At 42.0% G+C, this 20,520-nt stretch overlaps 1 protein-coding gene and 5 non-coding genes across 6 annotated transcripts in view; 1 reads left to right on the top strand and 5 right to left on the bottom strand.

Annotated features, from left to right (window-relative positions):
- Positions 1-16,887, top strand: part of DNAJC5B (DnaJ heat shock protein family (Hsp40) member C5 beta) — a 34,131-nt gene extending 17,244 nt beyond the window's left edge. The window contains exons 2-4 of the mRNA XM_014873003.2: positions 6,394-6,607; positions 10,785-10,959; positions 16,513-16,887. Coding sequence (XP_014728489.1) covers positions 6,394-6,607; positions 10,785-10,959; positions 16,513-16,607 — 484 coding nt within the window. The 3' untranslated portion in view covers positions 16,608-16,887. The remainder of the gene's footprint in view (positions 1-6,393; positions 6,608-10,784; positions 10,960-16,512) is intronic.
- On the bottom strand, positions 244-316 carry TRNAA-AGC (transfer RNA alanine (anticodon AGC)). Its single transcript has one exon. It is a non-coding gene; the product is annotated as a tRNA-Ala (tRNA).
- On the bottom strand, positions 643-730 carry TRNAY-GUA (transfer RNA tyrosine (anticodon GUA)). The gene is given in 2 exon segments: positions 643-678; positions 694-730. It is a non-coding gene; the product is annotated as a tRNA-Tyr (tRNA).
- On the bottom strand, positions 1,392-1,464 carry TRNAA-AGC (transfer RNA alanine (anticodon AGC)). The gene has a single exon. It is a non-coding gene; the product is annotated as a tRNA-Ala (tRNA).
- On the bottom strand, positions 1,806-1,893 carry TRNAY-GUA (transfer RNA tyrosine (anticodon GUA)). Its single transcript is given in 2 exon segments — positions 1,806-1,841; positions 1,857-1,893. It is a non-coding gene; the product is annotated as a tRNA-Tyr (tRNA).
- TRNAA-AGC (transfer RNA alanine (anticodon AGC)) lies at positions 2,577-2,649 on the bottom strand. The gene has a single exon. It is a non-coding gene; the product is annotated as a tRNA-Ala (tRNA).
- Positions 16,888-20,520: the final 3,633 nt, after the last annotated feature.

A 20,520-nucleotide genomic window follows, 5' to 3' on the forward strand; every position in this document is an offset into this window, starting at 1 on the left:
TGCTTTTCTCAATAACAGAGGACTTCACTTCAGGAGGCAGAAAGGTAGGCAAGGGATATTGATCTAATCCCAAGTAAATGGGAAGATTCAGATACCACAGTCTACAGCACTTACTGCTACTGGTACAACTCAAGTTCCTTTAGTTATCTGTGCAGCCAGCTACAAACAGCTCCTAAAAACACCAGTGAGTAGAGGGACCCCTGACAAAGGGTCCTGTATCCAACCAAGGGGAATGAAAAGCAGTGGAGAATGTGGGCATCGATCCCACTACCTCTCACATGCTAAGCGAGCGCTCTACCACTTGAGCTAATTCCCCACCCTGCAGCCTCTGACCAAGGTCCTCTCCCTTCCCAGGCACCCAGGATGCCCTGAAACCAAAGCCTGGACCTCCTATTCATATCACTCTCACACCATCAACAACTCAACTGATCATGTTCCTACTGCTTGTGATCCCAGACAACACCAGCCCTCAAAATCACAATTTCCTGACCAAGATTCACCCAAAAATGACTTGGCTGGTCAACTTCTCAAGGTCAGACAAATGTTTATGGCTGGACAGCCCTTTGAAGGGGAGCCCCCTGGGCAGGACCAGAAAAAGGCAGCAGTGCCAGTACAGGATGTGTGCCAGGGCCAAAAGGTGACTCCTTCGAGCCGGAGTTGAACCAGCGACCTAAGGATGGCCGTGCAGGGAGCCTACAGTCCTCCGCTCTACCAGCTGAGCTATCGAAGGAAGCATGGGGACATGCCCAGGACCTCACCCAGTACTTTTCCCATGTCACAGTGCATCATCACACCTCTATTACCACATCCTCCTTCAAACAGCCTCAGCTCCAACATCACAGCTCCTTGCTCAACCCTTTTGCCCATCAGTCATGCAAACCACAAACAGAAATGCTCCATAAGCTCCTTGGACATCATTTTCTTCATGAGAAGATGGACTCTTCTCATGACCACACAGAGCTCACCCATGTCCTGCTGCATCTTCCCTGAATTCCCTGTGCTCTCTTTTGCTCTCTGCCCAAGCACATGACACATATATAGCCATTCTACTCTGAAACCTCTTCTAAGTCAAAAGGTCATGTATAAGCCCTCTGAACATCTCTTTCTCTAGGCTGAACATATGCTCTCTCCTCAGCCCATCCACAAAGAGATTCCATTCCTTGAGATTCTTGGTGGCCTCCAGAGGTTTCTCTCTTTCACTGTTTCTCTGCATAGAAGATCTCAAAACTGGACACAATACTTTGGATGACATTTGATGTCTATCAAGCAAAGAGGGAGAAACCTCTGTTAAATTGCTCATGCAGACCTGGATGTCATCCTACCCTTGGCATTCTGAGAACCCCCAGGCCTTGACAAAGGGCTCTGTGTCCAGGCAAGGGAATGAAAAGCATTGGAGAATGTGGGCATCGATCCCACTACCTCTCGCATGCTAAGCGAGCGCTCTACCACTTGAGCTAATTCCCCACCCTGCAGCCTCTAACTGATGTCCTCTCCCCTGCCAGGCACCCAGCCCTGACCCAAATTTCAGGATGCCCTGAAACCATAAGCCTGAGCTTCCCAATAATCTCACTCTCATACCACCAACTGATGCACTCACTTTCCTGTTGGACGTGACTGCAAGCAAGCCCAGTCATCAGAATCAACTTCCCATGGCCAGCACCCACCTAAAAATGTCTTGTCTACTTATCTTCCCAACCTCAGGCAAGACCTCATATTTGAGCAGCTCATTATGGGGAACCCCTTGCGCGGGACCAGAAAAAGGCAGCAGTGCCAGTACAGGGTGTGTGCCAGAGCCAAAAGGTGACTCCTTCGAGCCGGAGTTGAACCAGCGACCTAAGGATGGCCGTGCAGGGAGCCTACAGTCCTCCGCTCTACCAGCTGAGCTATCGAAGGAAGCATGGGGACATCCCAGGCAGACCTTGCCCAGGATACACTCAGCATTTTTTCCAAGTGACAGTGCACCATCATGCCTCTGTTACCACACCTTGCTTCAAACAGCCTCAGCTGAGACATCACAGAACGTTGTTCAATCCATCAGTCATGCAAACCACAGAAATGTTCCATAAGCTCCTTGGACATCAGCTTCTACAGATGAGCTTCCTGACAGCCACACAGAGCTTACCTATATCCTGCTGCATTTTTCCTTGATTCCCTTTCACTCTGCTGTCTTCAGCCCTCTGCTCAAGCGTAAGAAAAAACAAAATGACAACCATCCCTCTGTTCTGTAATAGACTGCTGGAACATCAGGTGTGACTCCTCTGAACATCTCTTTCTGCAAACTGAAAACACCTACTCTCCTCAGCTTGTTTTTAAACAGAATTTCTTGAGATTTTTTGTAGCCCTCCACTGAGGTTGCTCCATTCCATTTGTGTCCTTCACTTGATAATTGAGAATTGTCGAGGAAAGAGGGAGAAGTTAAATTCTTCTGCCAAACTGCCCATAGTAGTCTTGATACAGCCCTGGATGTTATCCTCCTCTGTCAATCCAGGGCACATTATGTATCTCTCCACAGCCCCCAGCATATACATGGACCCCTGCCAAAGGGTCCTGTATCCAGGCAAGGGAATGAAAAGCACTGGAGAATGTGGGCATCGATCCCACTACCTCTCGCATGCTAAGCGAGCGCTCTACCACTTGAGCTAATTCCCCACCCTGCAGCCTCTGACCAAGGTCCTCTCCCCTCCCAGACACCCAGCCCTGAGCCTGGATGCCCTGCATAGAAAACCTGAGCCCCTCTTAATGATCTTCACTCTCACACAACCACACACTCACCTTCCTGTTGGAGGTGATCTTTGATAACTCCATCATCAGAATCACCCTCCCTTGCCCTTGGGAAATGCCCTCAAAAATGCCTTGGCTGATCATCTTCCCAGCCTTGGGCAAGAGCTCATGCCTGGACAGACCTTTGAAGGGGAGCTCCCTGTGCAGGACAAGAAAAAAGCAGTGGTGCCAGTGCAGGATTTGTGTCAGAGCCAAAAGGTGACTCCTTCGAGCCAGAGTTGAACCAGCGACCTAAGGATGGCCGTGCAGAGAGCCTACAGTCCTCCACTCTACCAGCTGAGCTATTGCAGGAAGCATGGGGCAACCTGCTCACATCCTCTGATACTTCATAATGTTGTCATATTTGACCCTATAGAGCATACCTTCCTGTCTTCAAAACATTGGTATTTTTATTCAGAAGCACCCTCATCAGACCCATCCCTGTGTCAGAGTTTGGCTTGGTCTAACTTTTCAGCCTAAGCCTCCCACTGACCAAGGTCTTGAGTTTATTTCACTGACTTCATTTCCATAAGTGCTCTATCCATCTAAGGCACACTTATCCATCTTGTGGGATAGCTGTTTCTCTGTTTGTTGTCACTTTTCTCTCCGAAGTTTGCTTGGTACTGTGGAGAGCTGCAGCAAGCAGTGATCCTAAGGCGGTGAAGGAGAAGGCCGTTCACCATGAGAAAAATATGAATGGACATAAACCCATGGTTTTGGCATAGGAAGTAGCCTCCAAACTCCTTTATTCTTTTCTCTCTCTACTTTTTCATCTTCTTCTTTTTTGTCATAATGAGCCAAGTTCATTACATAGCTAGGAATGTCAATTTTCCAGGGACCCACAGGTACCCACAGTACCATATAGCTAGTACTCTGTGTTATGTCACATAATTTTTTTGTCCTTACTTTTATGGTTTCTTGGCTTGATCCTAACAGAGTCCTTTGTCTCACTTGTATGACTTGCACTGCTAATATACAGATCTTTTTCCCATTGCTAAATCATCTCTAATTAGTATATGTCATCTCAGTGTGCAGAGAGTTGTTTTGGTAATGTAGTCTTTTTAGTGATAACATTTGTCCAAAAATCAAAATAAGAACATAGATTATCATTTGTTAATTGCTGAAAGTAATCCTGTTAGTGGTCTAAAACAATACTGGGTAAAGTGAGAGTGCATATATGCATATGTTTCATCTTTTAAAACCTACATTCTCTTCAAATTCTTATTTTGATAAGATTGTTTGGGATGTAGGTCAGACAGAAGATGTCTTTGGGTCTCTGGGAAAAGAAAGAAAGGCTGGAAATTGTCTGATGTCTGCAAACACGCATGGGTTTTCGAAAGTAATACTTCTCCCTTTTTTTTCTCTCTTTCATTTTTTAAAATTTCCTAATTGTTGGGGCTTGTTTTCACGTAAGAGAAGAGATAGATTGCATAATTTAGTTAAGTACTTGGATGACAATGTCATTAGTCATGCAAGACTTAGCTTGTTTTTTTCAGTTCTTGTATTTAATTTTTTATTGTGTTTAGGGCACATGTTAAACATGACCAAAACTTTGTGTTTAAGGTGCAATATGCACAGTGTATTAAATATGAATGATCATGAACCTATTCATGCTATTAGACACATGTTTAGGGAGTAATTTATGACCTATGATTCTGTGATTTGAGTTCAACAGAATTGAAGAGATCGTTGGGAGAAGCTTTCCCAGGCTCATATCAGTCTTGATATTGGCAAAATGTCTTCCAGGCAGGAACTGTCATGCGGAACAAAGCAGTTACTTTTTACTGGAGGAGTAACCTGTACTGGGACTTCAGAAAGAAATCAAGTGGGACTCTACTCCGAGGTTAAATTTGTTAGAGGAAATGTAGGCACATTGCCTTCACACCACAAATGCTATTTTTGGTCATAGCAGTTATGGCTAGCTCTCAAAATATTTGGAGAGAATATTTACAAAATGAAACATAGCTTGGCTGTGATTGAATCTGCTTAAAACACTACTAAATCACTTTTGGTGCCACTAGAGGTCAGCACTAGTTATTAAATAAATGTTCTGGAGCCTGCAAGTTCTTTACAGGGAGTGGTGATTTTGGAAAATATATACTTCTATCTATGCTTGTTTTGCAAGTGTGGGTGAGTTCATGCTACCAGTGCTTCAAGAAGGTTGGAAGCAAACCCCTTTTTCTCGATGCTGCGCTTCTCCACTGCCAAGAGTCACACACTGAACTATTCAGGCTGTACTTGTCCTCAAATGCCATAGTGCTGAGTACAGTCAGGGGGAAAAAGCAAACCCTGTCCTAGTAAAGGCTTCCAATGGCATAAGCAGCCCAAACCAGTTGACACTACTCCACTCTCACACCACACAGGGATTACTGCATTTAGCTCTGGGCACCCCAAGATGAGAAGGACATGGACCTGCTGGAGCAAGTCCAGAGAAGGGACACGAGGATGATCAGAGAGATGGAGACAGGCTGAGATAGTTGGTGTTGTTTGGTCTGGCAAGAGAAGGCTCCAGGAAGACCTTAGAGAACCTTCCAGTACCTAAAACAGTCCTGCAAGAGAGACAGAAAGGAATTTTTTACCAGGTCATGAAGTGATAGGACAAGGGGCAATGTCTTTAAACTAAAAAGGAGTATGTTTAGATTAGATATTAGGAAGAAATTCTTTACTGTGAGGGTCATGAGGCACTGAAACAGATTGCTCAGAAAAGTTGTGGATGTCCCATCCCTGGAAGTTCTCAAGCTGGATGGAGCTTTGAACAGCCTGGTCTAGTGGAAGTGTCTATGCCCATGGTGGGGGGTGGCAGACCTAGATGATCTTTAAGGTTCCTTCCAACCCTAACCACTCCACAGTCCTATGAAAATAACCATTCTATGATGGTTCCTATGATGATCCCATGGCAATCGCCTTTTACTGCTTTAAGGATTGTCTCAGAAGTGCAGCAGTGGGGAATTAGGCCAAAAGGCAAGCACTTGAAACAGGGATTAACTCATTATGCTTTTCCACCTTGTGCTTCAAAAAGATGCTTCCCTTCTATTCCAACTCCTAACTGTGTTCTCCATCATCACTCTCTGTGCTTCTGCAAACACAGACACTGTTTACAACATTTTAATGTACCTACTATTGATAGGCAAGTGAACATAGAATTTCCTTTGCTATAAAGAAAATAATCTTGTCTGGATAAGCAGTGTGATCATCATGTTTTTAAACAACCTTTAAAAAATCTTTATCTTTGCTAAAACCTGCTAAATGATGCAAATGAGTTGGCAATCATAATACAACAAATGCCTGTGTTTTATTATCATGTTGCAATCTGTGCCTTCATTTTATATCACTGTCTACTTTAACACAGTAGCTGACTAGGTATCAATATACAAAGTTCATTCTCAGTGTAATAGGCACACCTCTTTCATCAAAACTTTCATGTTGGTTGGTTTGTGTCCTTTGGTTCCTTTGTGTTACTTTTCTTCCACTGAGTACATCAGAGCTGGAAAAAAGAAGGCTGAACACACAGTTCAGAATTATTATAACGCTATGAAAATATATTTTGAAATGTTTTGTGTCTGTATACATGTACATATACAGATGACTTATTTTCCCTCTGTTTTTTTTTTTTGTTTATGTCACATATTTAAGAAAACTGGCTCTGAAATATCACCCTGACAAGAATCTAGACAATCCAGAGGCTGCAGAAAAATTTAAAGAGATCAACAGTGCTCATGCAACTCTGACTGATCTGTCCAAGCGAAACATATATGACAAGTATGGATCATTAGGGCTTTATGTGGCAGAACAGTTTGGTGAGGAAAATGTTAACACCTACTTCATGCTCTCAAGCTGGTGGGCAAAGGTAAGCTGTTATTTTCTTTTGGAAATCAAATGTTACAATGCACACAATTACACACACAAGGAACCCCCTGAAAAACGTTATCTCTCTAAAGGCTTAAGAAATAGTATGATCTGACTCTAAATGAAAAACTTAATAAAACAATATTATTTGGAAAATCGACAGTGGCAGAATGTAACATAAGCTCAGAGTAGCACTAATATTGAAAGTTTTCCCTTTTTTTAACCTGGTATATAATTATAGTACATGTTTTGTAACACTTTCAGACGTTAATTAGATTTGAATCTATTGCTCCAGGTTAATTTTGACTTTCTTTTCTGTAATGACTAAATAAAAATGACTCATTATTCAAACACAAGAAGTCCTATTTATGTGACAACCAATTAATAAATTATTATGGTACAAATTCAGCTGTCTTTTTTGCTATATATAGCACACAACATAAGTAAGCAATAATAATGCATAACACTGTGATTATGGCATTATATATGTCCCCTGATGATGGAGTGAGAGAAAGCAACTCAAATAAAAGCTTAGAAGAGTGGAATGGAGGAAGAGAGTAGAACAGGAAGAGAATGGTACATCAAACCCCTGCATACTGCTCAAGAAAAAACACATAATGGGCTGTTCTAGTCATGAGGGAGTTGGATTTATTTGTTCCCTTATCACATTGGTGTCTTCTGATGTTTAAATATATCAAATTCAAGTGTTTCTGCAAATCCTGAAATGTTATGGATATGCAGCAAACAGAATTGCAAGTGTGCAAAATCCATGCAGTCCCCACCTGTTTCCAGCCACAGAAGCACAGGAAAGCTCTCTGCTGGACTGTGACAGACTACATGGGAAGGTGATCTGTACTGTTTGAAGCAAGCATTCAATGACAGTTTTTATCTGAGGACTGTGGAACACAGATTTCTCTGTTCAGCAAGGAACAGGCCAGTGCTGTATTGCCTCACATTCCCCGTTTAAGCCACTTAGGCACTTTGGGGGTGTGAGAAGCCGTAATTTGACTTCTGAATCAGGATGAGGCAGAAGCTGCTGAAATGCAGAACAGTGCATGAAACCAATGAATAAAGTACTGGTGTTAAATTAAACTTGCAAAGGTGCTGCCCCCGAGAGGCTGATTGGATGCTGCCTGCTTACAGCTGCTGTAGCTGCCTCTTGCTGCAGGTCAGACACCCCACAATAGCTGCTGTCATCTCCTGATGGATCATTTCCCTTTGTCTTTGCTGTCTACCCTCTCCTCATGCCTCTTTGTCACAGTTAGGTGGCCTTAGCACTGAAAGGGCAACAGTGTTGGCTCCTTTAACAGTTTTTGGTAAAATAGATTTTCTCCACAGTTGATTTTTTTTCTTCTATTTTTCTTTTATTTGGTGATCTTTAATGGAGATTTTACGGAGTATAAAATCCTCTGGGGTCATAAAACCAGGTACAGAAATAACCACTATGGCTTTGACTCATAAAGAGAGCAGTGGGGAGTGCAGAGAGAAGCTAATAAGTCCCTAACAACTAAAGGAGAAATGTGAGGATTGCTTCAAGCAAGCTGTATCCCAGAGGTGAGATAAGACATGCTGAAGAGCAAAGTAATCACTCCTTCCTGGTTTTCAAGAATTTTGTACAAAAAATCCAAAATATGTGTATAGAGTCATTTGAGGATTGATGGTCTCTCTTTGTCTCCCCCAGCCCAAAATTCTGCCACCCCCAGAGTATAAAGAGGCCACCAAGTGTTTTGGGGTCATTTTTTGCAAGATGAGCTCGCTATTTCTCATTTGTTTTTAACTCATGCAGAAATGTTGGATCAATTTGAAATTTTTATATTGGTCATCATAATACTATTTGAGTCTGAGGCATCATCTGCAGATGACCTCTAGACCCCTGATTTCCTCCCTTCTGGTGGAGGACAGTAGGGACCACAGACTTGTTATCTTCCTCATTGATTGCAAACATTCCTCTTCCCAGCACACTCATACTGGGAAAATCTGACAGTTGCGAGTTTTATCATTAGAAGTAAGGGACTCAAATGAAAGGAGAAATGAAAAATGAAAATTACGGTTCATTTTCAGAGTGCTAAACTTTTTAGCAGGCATATTAAACTGGGAACATAAAGACATGGGTAATGGGAACTTGAATTGCTTCTCCACTGGCAGGCATAGGGATTGCTTGTTTAACTGTCTTAGCAAAAATCAACCCACACTCTGCCATGAAGACTGTTTATTGATGACATCAATAAACTGATTTTTTATTTAACAACTATGATAATATAAGCACAAGAAATGTTGAAACATTAAAGGTATCATGAATAAACTCAATGTGTTTCCCCCTCTATACCCTTTCATTCTGTCTTTTTTTCCTGATTCTATACATTGTGGTGATATTTTTTCCATTATGACATACATGATAAATAGTCAAATAACTTATTTCAGGGATTATGGACCATTTCAGGTGTCTGTTAGAAGGAAAGCATTTTATGACTAAAAGTCGAAGTCTTCATTTAAAACCACCTTGCTCACTCTAGATACATGCTTATACTAATATTAGGCATATAAATTGTCTTATTACTTTCAAAGATGCTCCAGTCGGTCCCTACTAACATTAGCTCAGACATGCATACATAATATTATTTGCATAGCTCCGTTGTCTAAGTTTGACAATATCCTGACATTTGTGCTTACTTTCTTCCTCAGCAGCATGTTGTCTTATGGATATAACAAATAGTTAGCAAAGGGCAGACTGGATAACTGTAATGCTAAAGCCTAGTTGTACCTCCAATACATATATACCTGGTGGCCACAAAGCTGTGCTGCTTTTACCTACACATTCAGGGAATCAGAGAATGGTTTGGTTTGGAAGGGACCTTAAGGATCATCTAGTTCCAACACCCCTGCCATGTGCAGAGAGAGCTCCCACTAGACCAGCCTGCTCAGAGATTGATCTTGAACACCTCCAGGGATGGGGCACTCATAACTTCTCAGGACAGCCTGTTCCAGTGCCTCACCACATTCACAATGAGGAATTTCTTCCTAATATCTAATATAAATCTACTCTTTTCCCATTTATTTCTATGCATCAGCTTTGATTTGCTTTCCAGGAATGTCACTGGTTTTCCTTGCTCTTATACCACTGTGTCCATGAAGAGATGTCCATGGAGATTTCTTCTGTGTCACAAACATTTCCATGTAGTGCTGGATATACCTCGTGTCAGGAGCCAGGCTGCTGTCACATCCCCATGGAGCACAAACTGGCAATGCCAGCCTAAAGGCTCCCCTCTCACAGATCCCATTGTTGCACACACTTGAACATCTGGGGAGCTGTGCTGTGGACCCAGGCACTGACTTCATCTGCAGGAAGAAAGCTCTGTAAATTTAAATTTTCTGACTCCTGACTCTTACTAAGATCTCTGGTCTTGGCCCCAGGCAATTGTGTTGGCTCTCCTGAAGCCTCTGTGCTTATTAGCCTTGTGCCATAGGGACAAGAGTGACAAAGGTGGGAACTTCTTGCTACCTGAGTCCCCAGATCAAGAAACCATAGTCTGAGGACTACAGGAGATGTCACCGTGTGGTCCTGCACAGGCTAATGGGGAGAGGGAGAGATACCCACAATAGGCAATTCAAATACTCTTATGGCTGAATCTCCCTCTGGAAGGGCTTTTAACTTCTCTTTGACTATGTGGAGAGTCCATAGCACTACAGTCCTAAACTGGATGCCTTAGTTCAGTGCCCAAAATTATGTGGAATGCATCTGGGTCTTTGCTTCTTTTTCTCTCAGCTTTGTTATTGACAAGAGTTTGCCAGTAAATAAGTGTTTGCAAAAATGATCTTGGGCAAATGAGTCATTTTAAAGATGGAAATGAGTCATTTTAAGGTGGGTGGGGTTTTGCATATTGCCTGGAGGGCTTTTCTGAGGGCCATCAGCAGAACAAGAGACTCTCATATGTTGAGCATGTAGGGACCTGCTGGTTGGTGTCTTCTTTGTGGATGTGGTCCTTAGTGACAAGTGGGTGAGGAGGGCTTTGGAAGATCTGGCCTTGTTCAGTCACTGGGACAGCAGGTGGACTCCTCTGAGTGCTAAGCAGTCAGGAACCAGAGTTCCTCTGATATTCTGCCTTCAGCTGTAAGAGACAGCTACAAGTTTGAGGAAGGTCAGTGCTGACAGGATTTTCACCCTGCTGTGTTTAACCCAGGGCCTGTTTGCAGTCTGTGGTTTGCTGACGGGCTGCTACCTCTGCTGCTGCCTCTGCTGCTGCTTCAACTGCTGCTGTGGAAAGTGTAAACCAAAGGCACCCGAGGGAGAACAGCAGGAGTTTTGTGTGTCTCCAGAAGATTTGGAAGAGCAAATTAAGAACGACATGGAAAGAGGTGTGTATTGTAGGGGCTTACCATGTGGCAAAGCTGTTCAAAACAATTTTTAAAGCCTGTAGTCCAGATGTTCTGCTCACAACGCTGAGGCTGCTTCCAGACTTCCGTGGAGATGTGCCAATTCACTCTAGCTAAGACCACGATCCAGTGAACTTCCCAATTATGTATTAATGCAAAATCAAACTTATGGCATTCACAACTAAATATCTCCTGTATCTCTTATGAGACACACAATAAAAGTCTTAGGGCTTATTTTAAGAGACAATGTTCACCCTGTAGCCCCCATGCTCATGTTCCTTTGTATCCTAGATCCTACATTCATACATTAGGCTCTGCTAGACTGGTGCCTGTCATATCTGATTGGCCTGAATAAGCTGTCATTCCGACTTTACTTCTGCAAAATTTATCCCTGCTTGTGGTGGATCATCATACCCATTCAAGAGAAGGCTTCAAGAAAAGATGCAAAGTTTCCAACAGTGAGGTTATTCAGTAATCCAGGAGAGTATGCATGGGAGCTACCATGGTCCTGTCTCCCTCCCATCCAGCCCTCAAGCTGCTCACTCTCTTCTGCACTGGCAGTAGCAATTCTACCTTACCCAGGCCTTGGATAAAATCCAGGTGTACAGTAATCTTCTTAAAAATGTGTGTAGTTCCTGGCCCATTTAGTTCTCTGGTGTGCTTCATGGTAGAGTAGGCAAGTGCTAACCTAGGGGCAAGAGGAACAGGGAACTTAGGAGCCAGAAACATGGGCCTGTGGCAGCAGAATGACCTTCACAGCAGGTCAACTTCTTTTTTTGGCTTTGCTGCATTCCCCCAGCTGTACATTCAGGTTTTGGCTATGCCAAGGGATGATGGAGGTGATTTCCTAATTTGGCACTAGTGTAGGATACATGCTTTGAACAAAGAGTTTTGTCCTAGTGTGCCAAAGAGGGGCAGCTTTGCCTTCATATTCAGGGGAAGTAGAAACATCCCAAACAGGATGGATATGTACAGGGTGAGAGATGCAGTGACCTTTGCTCCAGCAATAAGAGCCCGAGGTACCAGGGAAAGATTGAGGACACTTTTCTGTTGCAAATTTATATAAACTATGATTAAAATTATGTTTTTTTTATGAGGAAGGACCTAAGAAGTCAGCTCACTCTTTTTCTCTTCCATTGTTCTGGAAGATCTTATACTGTTACATTCTTACGTTTATTATGCTTAAAATAGCATTGCCAGATTGCAAATGTCATGTTCCCTTAGCAGTAAGAAATTTTCCCCCCCAACTTTTCACACAAATTTACCCTTCCATAAATATGTAACAAAACACTTGTAGTAGTTGAAACAAATGCTATTTTTATAACTGTTACGCCAACGTGTGGTGGTGTTTTTAAATTGATTTTGCCTAGAGGCATATCAAGGTAAACACAGTCAGCTTAAAAATTGATCATACTTGATTAGTTTCTGCAAAGGCAATAAAAACTACTAGTGAAAACTTTATAACCACAATACCTTATCTGATACAAATCTAATAAACTCTATGACATTAGGCACCTGAAAAGTGCAAATCTGAAAATGGGTCTTGCTCTTCATGAGTCTGTGATACCAAAGCCAAGTCTGAAGTAGAACTTTGAAGAATCACAATGTTTAATTTCTGCCCGTTTTGTTCACTTGTTTCTTCTTAATGTTTGTTTATTTAGTTTTATTTTTAATTTTATTTCTCTCTCAAAATCCAGCACAAAATTCCTAAGTGGCAGAAAAATAATTGCTCTCTCCTTCTGGCACAGGTACGAGAATTTAATTTTAGGCCCCCTTGACATCCCTTCACTCTCACCGAGCCCCACTGAGACCAATTTTAAAAATTAATTTTAAATGCTTAGCAAAGTACTAGTCTGAAAAATTAACATAATGTGGAATTTCATGTTTTAAGTATTTGGAAGACAATATTAAATATATAGTTAGGGTCTGAAGAAAACTAGATCTTTAAATCTTTCCTACCCTCCTCTTCAGTCTTACCACATTTTCCTCCTAATCAAAATCAGCAAGTCTCAGTAAAGAAGAATCCTCTTTCTTTTGAAAGAGAGCAATGTATAAGGAATAAAAATAAAAGCACTATGACAAAGGGTAAAATGAGCATCTTTTCTGCAGCTGAAAGGAAAACAGGCAATGCATTTAGGAAAAAAAAAAGTATGACAACCAGATCAAAGTGTGCTTCTTCCCTTGTCGTACCAACTTCAGGCATGCTGGCCAAAAAGACACAGCTGACTTTTAGAATAGCAAAGACTGTGCATTTTTTACTGTTGAGCTATAGAAATTAATACACATGCCTTCATTTAGGTAAACAATAGAAATGTTCCTGTATGTAATTCAGAAACAAACTGTAATCACTTGTGCAGCAGATTTAATTTTGGAAGAGGAGATTCTATTAGGATCCAAGTTCTTTGCATGCCCTCTGAGCACAGACTGAGCATTCTAGCCAGTAATTAATTTATTTGCTTCCTGCTATCCCCAGCATCTACAGTATTGCTAACCAGAACTTCTTGCTGATGTCAAAATATAGATTTTCAAGCTAAGACCACACAAAAAACTATCCAAATATTTTTTAATCAGTCATTGCTTTTCTGAAGAATGCATCACTGATAAAGCATCACAATTCCTAATGAAAAAAACCTCCAGGACTGAGCCCTTAGCAGTTGTGCTCAGTGGGAGCTGCCTGGTGCTGGTTGAACTGCTCAAAAGAGTTGAGATTTTCACTTCAGCTATTGAACTGACATGACTGTAATAATTTTTCAGTTCCTCACATTTCTCATTAACAAAAGTAAAGTTTTACACAGTCGATTCCATTCCTCAAACTATCATACCATAAAACATAATTATTAGTGAAAAAGAAAGAGGTGTAAGGCCAAAAATTCAGTGATCCATTCCCTAAAATGTAAGAGCAAAGTGAGTTGACACTGAAATCAACACAGTCATGCCAAAGGCTTCAATTCTGTTGAAATGCTCTTTCTCTAGAAAAAGAGAATTTCTAGGGGAATTTATATTCCTCTAGAAGAAGGTTTTAGTCAAATAAATTTGACTAGTTCTAGTGCTCAACTAGTTCAATGTCTCCCTTGAGAGCCTCGTTTTACAGCATCTACTTCCAGGGGTAACATGAATATCAGAACTAAAGGAAATTAGGGGTTTGCAAGCCCTGGCACATAGCTTACAAGGATTTCTCCTCACAGCTATTGATTTGTACCAGAAGACTCTGACCTGATATAGAAAAAGACCAACAATTAAATGCTATATTGCGGTTATTACATTTTAAACATGATTTTTTTTTAGTGTTTCAGATCAAACATGACTTTAGAAAGGTGCAAAATAAGGTAATTTATGGTATCATGCCATGATGTTACAGGTAACCTGTCAAAATGCACTGGCAGAGGGAAGAATCACTCGCTTGTCTGCAGCACAGACACGTGCAACACTTCATCACTTTCCCACACACATGGGGCAGGTTGACAGATTTTGCATCCACTGAAGTTGATGGCAAAATTTTTGTTAACTTTTGTGTTCCCGGAGGAGGTGGCATTGGAATTTGGATTGCCTTTGTACTTCAGGCTGTAACGATGCACTCAAAGCAGTTTGGCAGGTCTGTTCTCTCCTGTTCGGTTATCATTGTAAGAACAAAGGAAGGCATTTCTAGACCAACTTTTATTTTACAGAAAATGAATTCTGGGAGAGAAAAAAAAAAGAAAAAGAATAAAAGAATCTGAGTAGAGAAATACTTTCCCAACTCAGAAGCAATAAGTTTTTATCACTTCATTGTCTCCTCCACACTCCATATGATACAAATGTAGGCGAACAGTGAGCAGGAGCTATCTATAGAAAGCAGTTTAAACTGTGAATTCTGCCTCACCTCCATTCTGCAGCTTGCCATTAGCAGACTATATTTGTAAGGTTTATTATGCCATGGGTCCCTGTTCTGCTAAAAAACCCTATCATAAATCTTAGAAGGGTGCAAGCAGCAAAATGCTTGGTGAGGGTGTCAGCTAAGAGCTGTCTGCAGATCAGCTGGAGGCAACGTGACAGATTTGCAGTGGGTCCTGTTCTCCTGTTGCACACCTGGGTATCACAGCAAAATGAACTGCTAATCTCTGCCCTCCATCAAAAATCTTCCAGAAAATGAACAATTTGGAGGCAGAAGTGGGTGGGAGGGAATGCTGCTCAGAAATCTAGAAAACACAGAGCAACTTAAAAATGGATTGGAACTGCCAAACTAATATGAGCCTGAGCTGAGTTCAAAGCATTAATTACTCATATACTTTTAGAAGTTATGAAACAGGTCTATCTTTGACCTTGTATCTAAATATGGAATTGCCCATACAGAGAAGCTGCTTGTCATTTAATCATTCTTGCCTTTCACCTTGACAGAGTCAAAGTTGTTCTACCCCCACTGAGTGGAAGCCGTATGGCATGCAATTAGATTCCTGCTCTGGGTTAAGTTACTCCTGTACATTACATCTTTTGCCCATGATTCATCCCATCAACTGTCATGTAAACAGAAGGAAATGTCAGACGAGATTTTTTTCTGAACATTTGGTCACTTGGCAAAAAAGTCATAATTTGTATTCAATTATTGTGAAGGCTGTGTTAGTATCAAGATATAGATAATCCAAAGTTTTTCATATGAAACACTTCACTAAGATGGCTGAACTTGGAAGAGTCAGTCTCTGAGACCCGAGTATTTCCACCCCCCTCCAAAAAACATGTGGGTTGGAAAAGGGCCCAGGAGAAGGGCAACCAAACCTTGTTCTTTATCAGATGGAACACACTAGCCATCAAGGAACTCTGTAAAGACTTCACTTCTACTTTCCTCCACTCTACAACAAATGCACTTTTTATAGCTATATTGGAAAAGCAAACAGAAAATTGCAAGGAGTGAGAAAGTACACAGCAGTAAGGATTTATATAGTGATAATATAAAGTTTTTGATAGTTCCAAATTTATTAAAATAGTTATTTCCAGAGTCCTATTGCACATACATTACATAAGACTTCAAATTCAATTTAAGATTTTTATTTAACTAGCTGGCTTTCAGGATATATATCCTGAGAGAGGATTTCTTTTCTCTAAGTGTATTACTATTACTGCTCATGCATTTTTTCCTTTTAACTCTCCTCTTTTTTACTGTTAACTTTGCCTTTTTCAAGACTCCTTTCTGTCCCATTCTCACAAACACTGTCAAGGTTAGTGCTTGCTGATTCATAACAGCACTGATTATATTCAGCCATTTGTAGGAACAAGCACTTGCTTTTAGAACAGGCAGGAACCTTTAGACTGCAAAGCACCAGGCACAGCAAATGTCCAGTCTAACTGCAGCAGCAACACCCAGAAATCTGCCACTGTATGAGAACTAAGAGCATTTGTAGGCTTGGTGTGGGCAGGGCCACCTTGTTGGTACCCACACAGCTGTCTGAAACGAAATTAAGCTGTAACCAGAACAGAGAATGAAATGTGGTGCTAACAGGAAATCTGACTTCAGTAGCAAGTGAAGGGTTCTTAAAGTAATCTTTGTTGTCCTCTCTAATTTAGATGGAGAAACTCCTATTATGCTCCAGCCGACTAATGTAACTGAGAAGACACAGCTGATTGGGGACAGCCATCGGAGCTATCGCACGGAGTCCTAGAGCAGGACAGCGACCTGCTGGTGCTTCCCACTGAGTCTCACTGTGAGGAAAACATGTGATAAGTTCTCCAGCCTGTGTTCATAGCTGTCTTTGAGCTAATCAAGGGTAACCTGAGAGTAATTTCCTACCAAGGCAGAATCTCCCCCTATGCTTCTTCCAATACGTTGATACCTGCACTGTGTGTGGAGATACCTATGGCATGTACAGAGCATGCTGGTCTCTCACAGCTTCAAATTGTCTTTCTCTCTAATAATATTCCCTTTGGTAGAGCTGGTCTTCTCCCTGCCCTCATCTGTAGTTTCACCTCCCAGACACAGTCTTTAGTCCCTTTGTGGACACACTGGCTGTCTCTCCCTGCCCCAGGAACTTTCTTTGCATGCAGCAGTTTTGCTGGATGCGAAACATTCCTGTGAGGGAGTGCAGAAGTGCTCTTTAGCAGGTCTCAGGGAGAAAATTGGTGGCAAGACAGATGGGGCTCTCCTTCCCAGAGAAGAAGTGCTCTTTGGAGGGCAGGCTAGTGACTTGCTGGGACCCAGCTCCGGCAACTATAAATTATAAATCCTGAGCCAAGACAAAGTGCTCGGAGATTTTTATAATGGCTGTTACAGTGTAGGTCATTCCAAATCTAGAAGCCTCATCCAGAAGCACATGTAGGCTCTGTGTCTTCCCCTGCAAAAGCTGCAAACCCTCGAGAGAGTGGGCAAAAACCATGGGGAGTGGAAGGCTGGCCCTGAGCTGTCCCAGATCCTCTCTCCTCCTCCCACAGGCCTGTGGCAAAGCTCCTCCTTTTGGTTCCCAGCCAACAGCTTTCTGCCAGCTGGCTTGTTCTGCCATGCCCTTGGCTTGTGGCCCTACTGCCCTGCTGGCACTGGGCTGGGAGCCATCACACCAGCACTGGGGCTGTGGGAGCAGCAAGGACTTGGCAGGGAAAGCGAGCAGCAAAGGAGTGACCGTCCTCCTCACCAGCTCACTGGGGTAAGACTGAAACCTCCCTTCTGTGCCAGGCATGATTTTAAATAAAGAGGCAGGAATGAGGTGATGTTCAGGTGTACCACTGCACAAATCAGTGGAGATACATGTAGGTATGGCTAAAGGAGGCTTTAAAAACTTAGGCCACTAATTTGTAAGAGCTAAAGGAATACTTCTTAGATCTTAAGCTTAGCACCTCACTGTTTTGACTGGGTTTAAGCCTGAGGCAACCGAATTTCTCCTTATTGATAATTTTGCATCAATCATTGTCAGTTCTGTGTATTTGCTATTTTTGGATGCTATTTTTGGGGGACACAATGTTCCACTAAATTATACAAACTGGTGAATATATAACTAGCTGAAAGTGTTGTTCCCTTGCTTAAAATTCGATCCCACAGTTGTGAAACATTATTATCTCACCTTTGACATCAAAAGTCATTCAGCTAAATATATGGGAAAATAATATATTTTATAGAACCAGCTGTAACTTCAAAGTCAAGACATACTACTTGCAACGTTTCTTTAAAAGTTCCATAAGACAAGGATATTTTTAAAACCTTTACTTCCTGTTCAGGTTATATATCTGTTCTCTGGATGCAGGCACTGGTGACAGCCAACATGCACATTGCCCTCAGAAATGGCCCTGGTTTTCTGCTTCAGAAAAGAGGGAAGATCCTGGCATGGCCAGAGTTGTGCACAGGCACTCGCTTCCCTCCTACCCCACAGGCTCCTCTTTGTCTTCAGTTGCAATGATTTTGGAAGCCACTCGTATGTATGTAACTCCAGACTGCCATCCTACCTGCTCACTGATGATATGCCCATCCAACCCAGTGGTGCCAGGAGAGGGGGGCTGGTGACACCACCCTGCCACTGAGGAGACATGACCCCAGAGCATGTCTTTCCACCGGTAGTGAGTGCTGCACATCTTCCCGTCAAGGGGATGGATCAGACAGCACTGGGGTGCTGTGAGATGGGCAGAGCCATCACCCAGAGACTGGGTATGTGCTGTGGACACCAGCACACGCACTCCTTTTTTGGTTTTCTTCACTATTCCCCTTTTCAGGGTGCTTGTTCTGGCGTAGGATGTTATCCCCAGTGAAGGAGTAGGGAGAGCACATAGTACATAACAAATCTGCAGGTGAAGTAATTTCCTAAATTTTATTTTCTGGTAGAGAAATTTAGTGTGAAAACGTCCAAATGTTACCTAGTGACTATTTCCAGCAGAGGCTGAAAGAGGCGGTGTAAAGATACATTTTATACGTGGATTCCTTTCCCATGTGAAATCCATCCTCCTTTTCCTATGGAAATCACTGAGAATTGCACCCTTGATTTCAACAACAGCTACAGAACAGGCCAAAGGCCAGGGAGGAAGAAGTAAATCCAATAATAGCAAAAACAATTGGGGAATTTTTTCACATGCAACACCTCTGATGGGTATAGAGGGCCAGAGCCAAAGTTCACCAAAATCAAGGAAATTTTCTCCATGGGCTTGAGATGTACCGCAAGTCACATGGTTCTTATTTAAACCTTCTAAACGAGAACCTTTTCCTGGGAAAGATTTATAACTCGATCTCACAGTGTGAAGCAAAGATGGACAAGCTGCTGCATGTTTGCAAATCCCTTTTACAGACACAGGGCTCTGTATAGAAGAACCATAACACATTATCTCAGGTAGCAAAAAACCACAGAACAAACCAGTGACCAAGCCTCTGAGGAGGTTGTCCAGGACTTGCAGCTTAAAGATCTGAGTGTCTGAACTCAGGGCTTAATTTTAAATGGGAAACTTAGTTTTTAAAGTACCAGAGCATTTGTGTCTCTCACTGATGCGAAGATCAGCTATTCTGAGGACATGTGGAGAAAGGATGAATAAGGATTTCAGGACTTAGCTCTTCAATGTGATTTCACTCCTTTGTTTGCTTTTCAGGAAAGTTCCTAACATGAACACATGCTAACATTATATGGTTTTGTGTACAGTTCAGTTGCACACAGAGAAATCTTCTCAAACCGTACAGATTCTCATTTTTTTTCTGTTTTGCTACATTTATTTATATGTAAACTTTCATATATTCAAATCTACCCTGGCTGTCAATCACTCTGACTAATAAAGGTTGTATGTATGAATTGTAGCACTCCCTTTACCTTGCCTCACTATCAACAACTTCATTCCAGTAACAACTAGAGAAGCTGTTGAGACAGTTATGGCTTTGCACCCTGGCAAGTGTCAAACAGCAACTCAGGGTTTCCCCTAAGAGGAACTAGCTCTTGGATTGCAGCAGATGTGCCTGCCCATGCCAAGCAGCCAGAGCTATGGCCACACATTCTAAGTCCTTTACTTAATGCAGAATGCTTGTAAAAAACATCATCAGTGTGACAAAGTGATGCAACACAGTAGTTTCACTGGAACCAGCATCTATATGGAACAATTTCTCCCAGCAAAAGGTGTGTGCAGAGAGTGGAACCATGGCACTGCTGAGGATAACAGCAGACATCCTGGGACTTCCAGCACCTCACTCTGGAGTTTTGCATCTGTTCAAGAGCCAGTGCACAGTGCCAGATAATCTGGACCTGCTACAAGACAGGAATATTTCTCACTAGGTTGATATCCAGTCTCTGTGATCACAAAAGCCCAAGCATTTGAAAAATAGATAAGGGCAACTGTTTGGGCTATGTATATTCTCAAAGATCCGTTCCTTTGTGTGCTTAGGTATTAACACAGATTCACTCAAAACACCAAACACAAGAGGCAGCATAGACAATTCAGGTGTACCACCGTGTAGCTAGTTATTTAGGTAGTTTGTGCATTTTACTCCCCACAACAAATTTGTGGGATAAGCCACAATGCTTAATACAAAAAACTTCAAAAGTAATTGTATGACACTTAATTTGATTGCCTACATTGAATAAGAATGAATACCGATATGATTTCAGTCAAAAGAATTACATC

The sequence above is a fragment of the Sturnus vulgaris genome, chromosome 1, assembly GCF_052056855.1.
Source record: "Sturnus vulgaris isolate bStuVul1 chromosome 1, bStuVul1.hap1, whole genome shotgun sequence".
In the NCBI taxonomy this organism is placed as follows: domain Eukaryota; kingdom Metazoa; phylum Chordata; class Aves; order Passeriformes; family Sturnidae; genus Sturnus; species Sturnus vulgaris.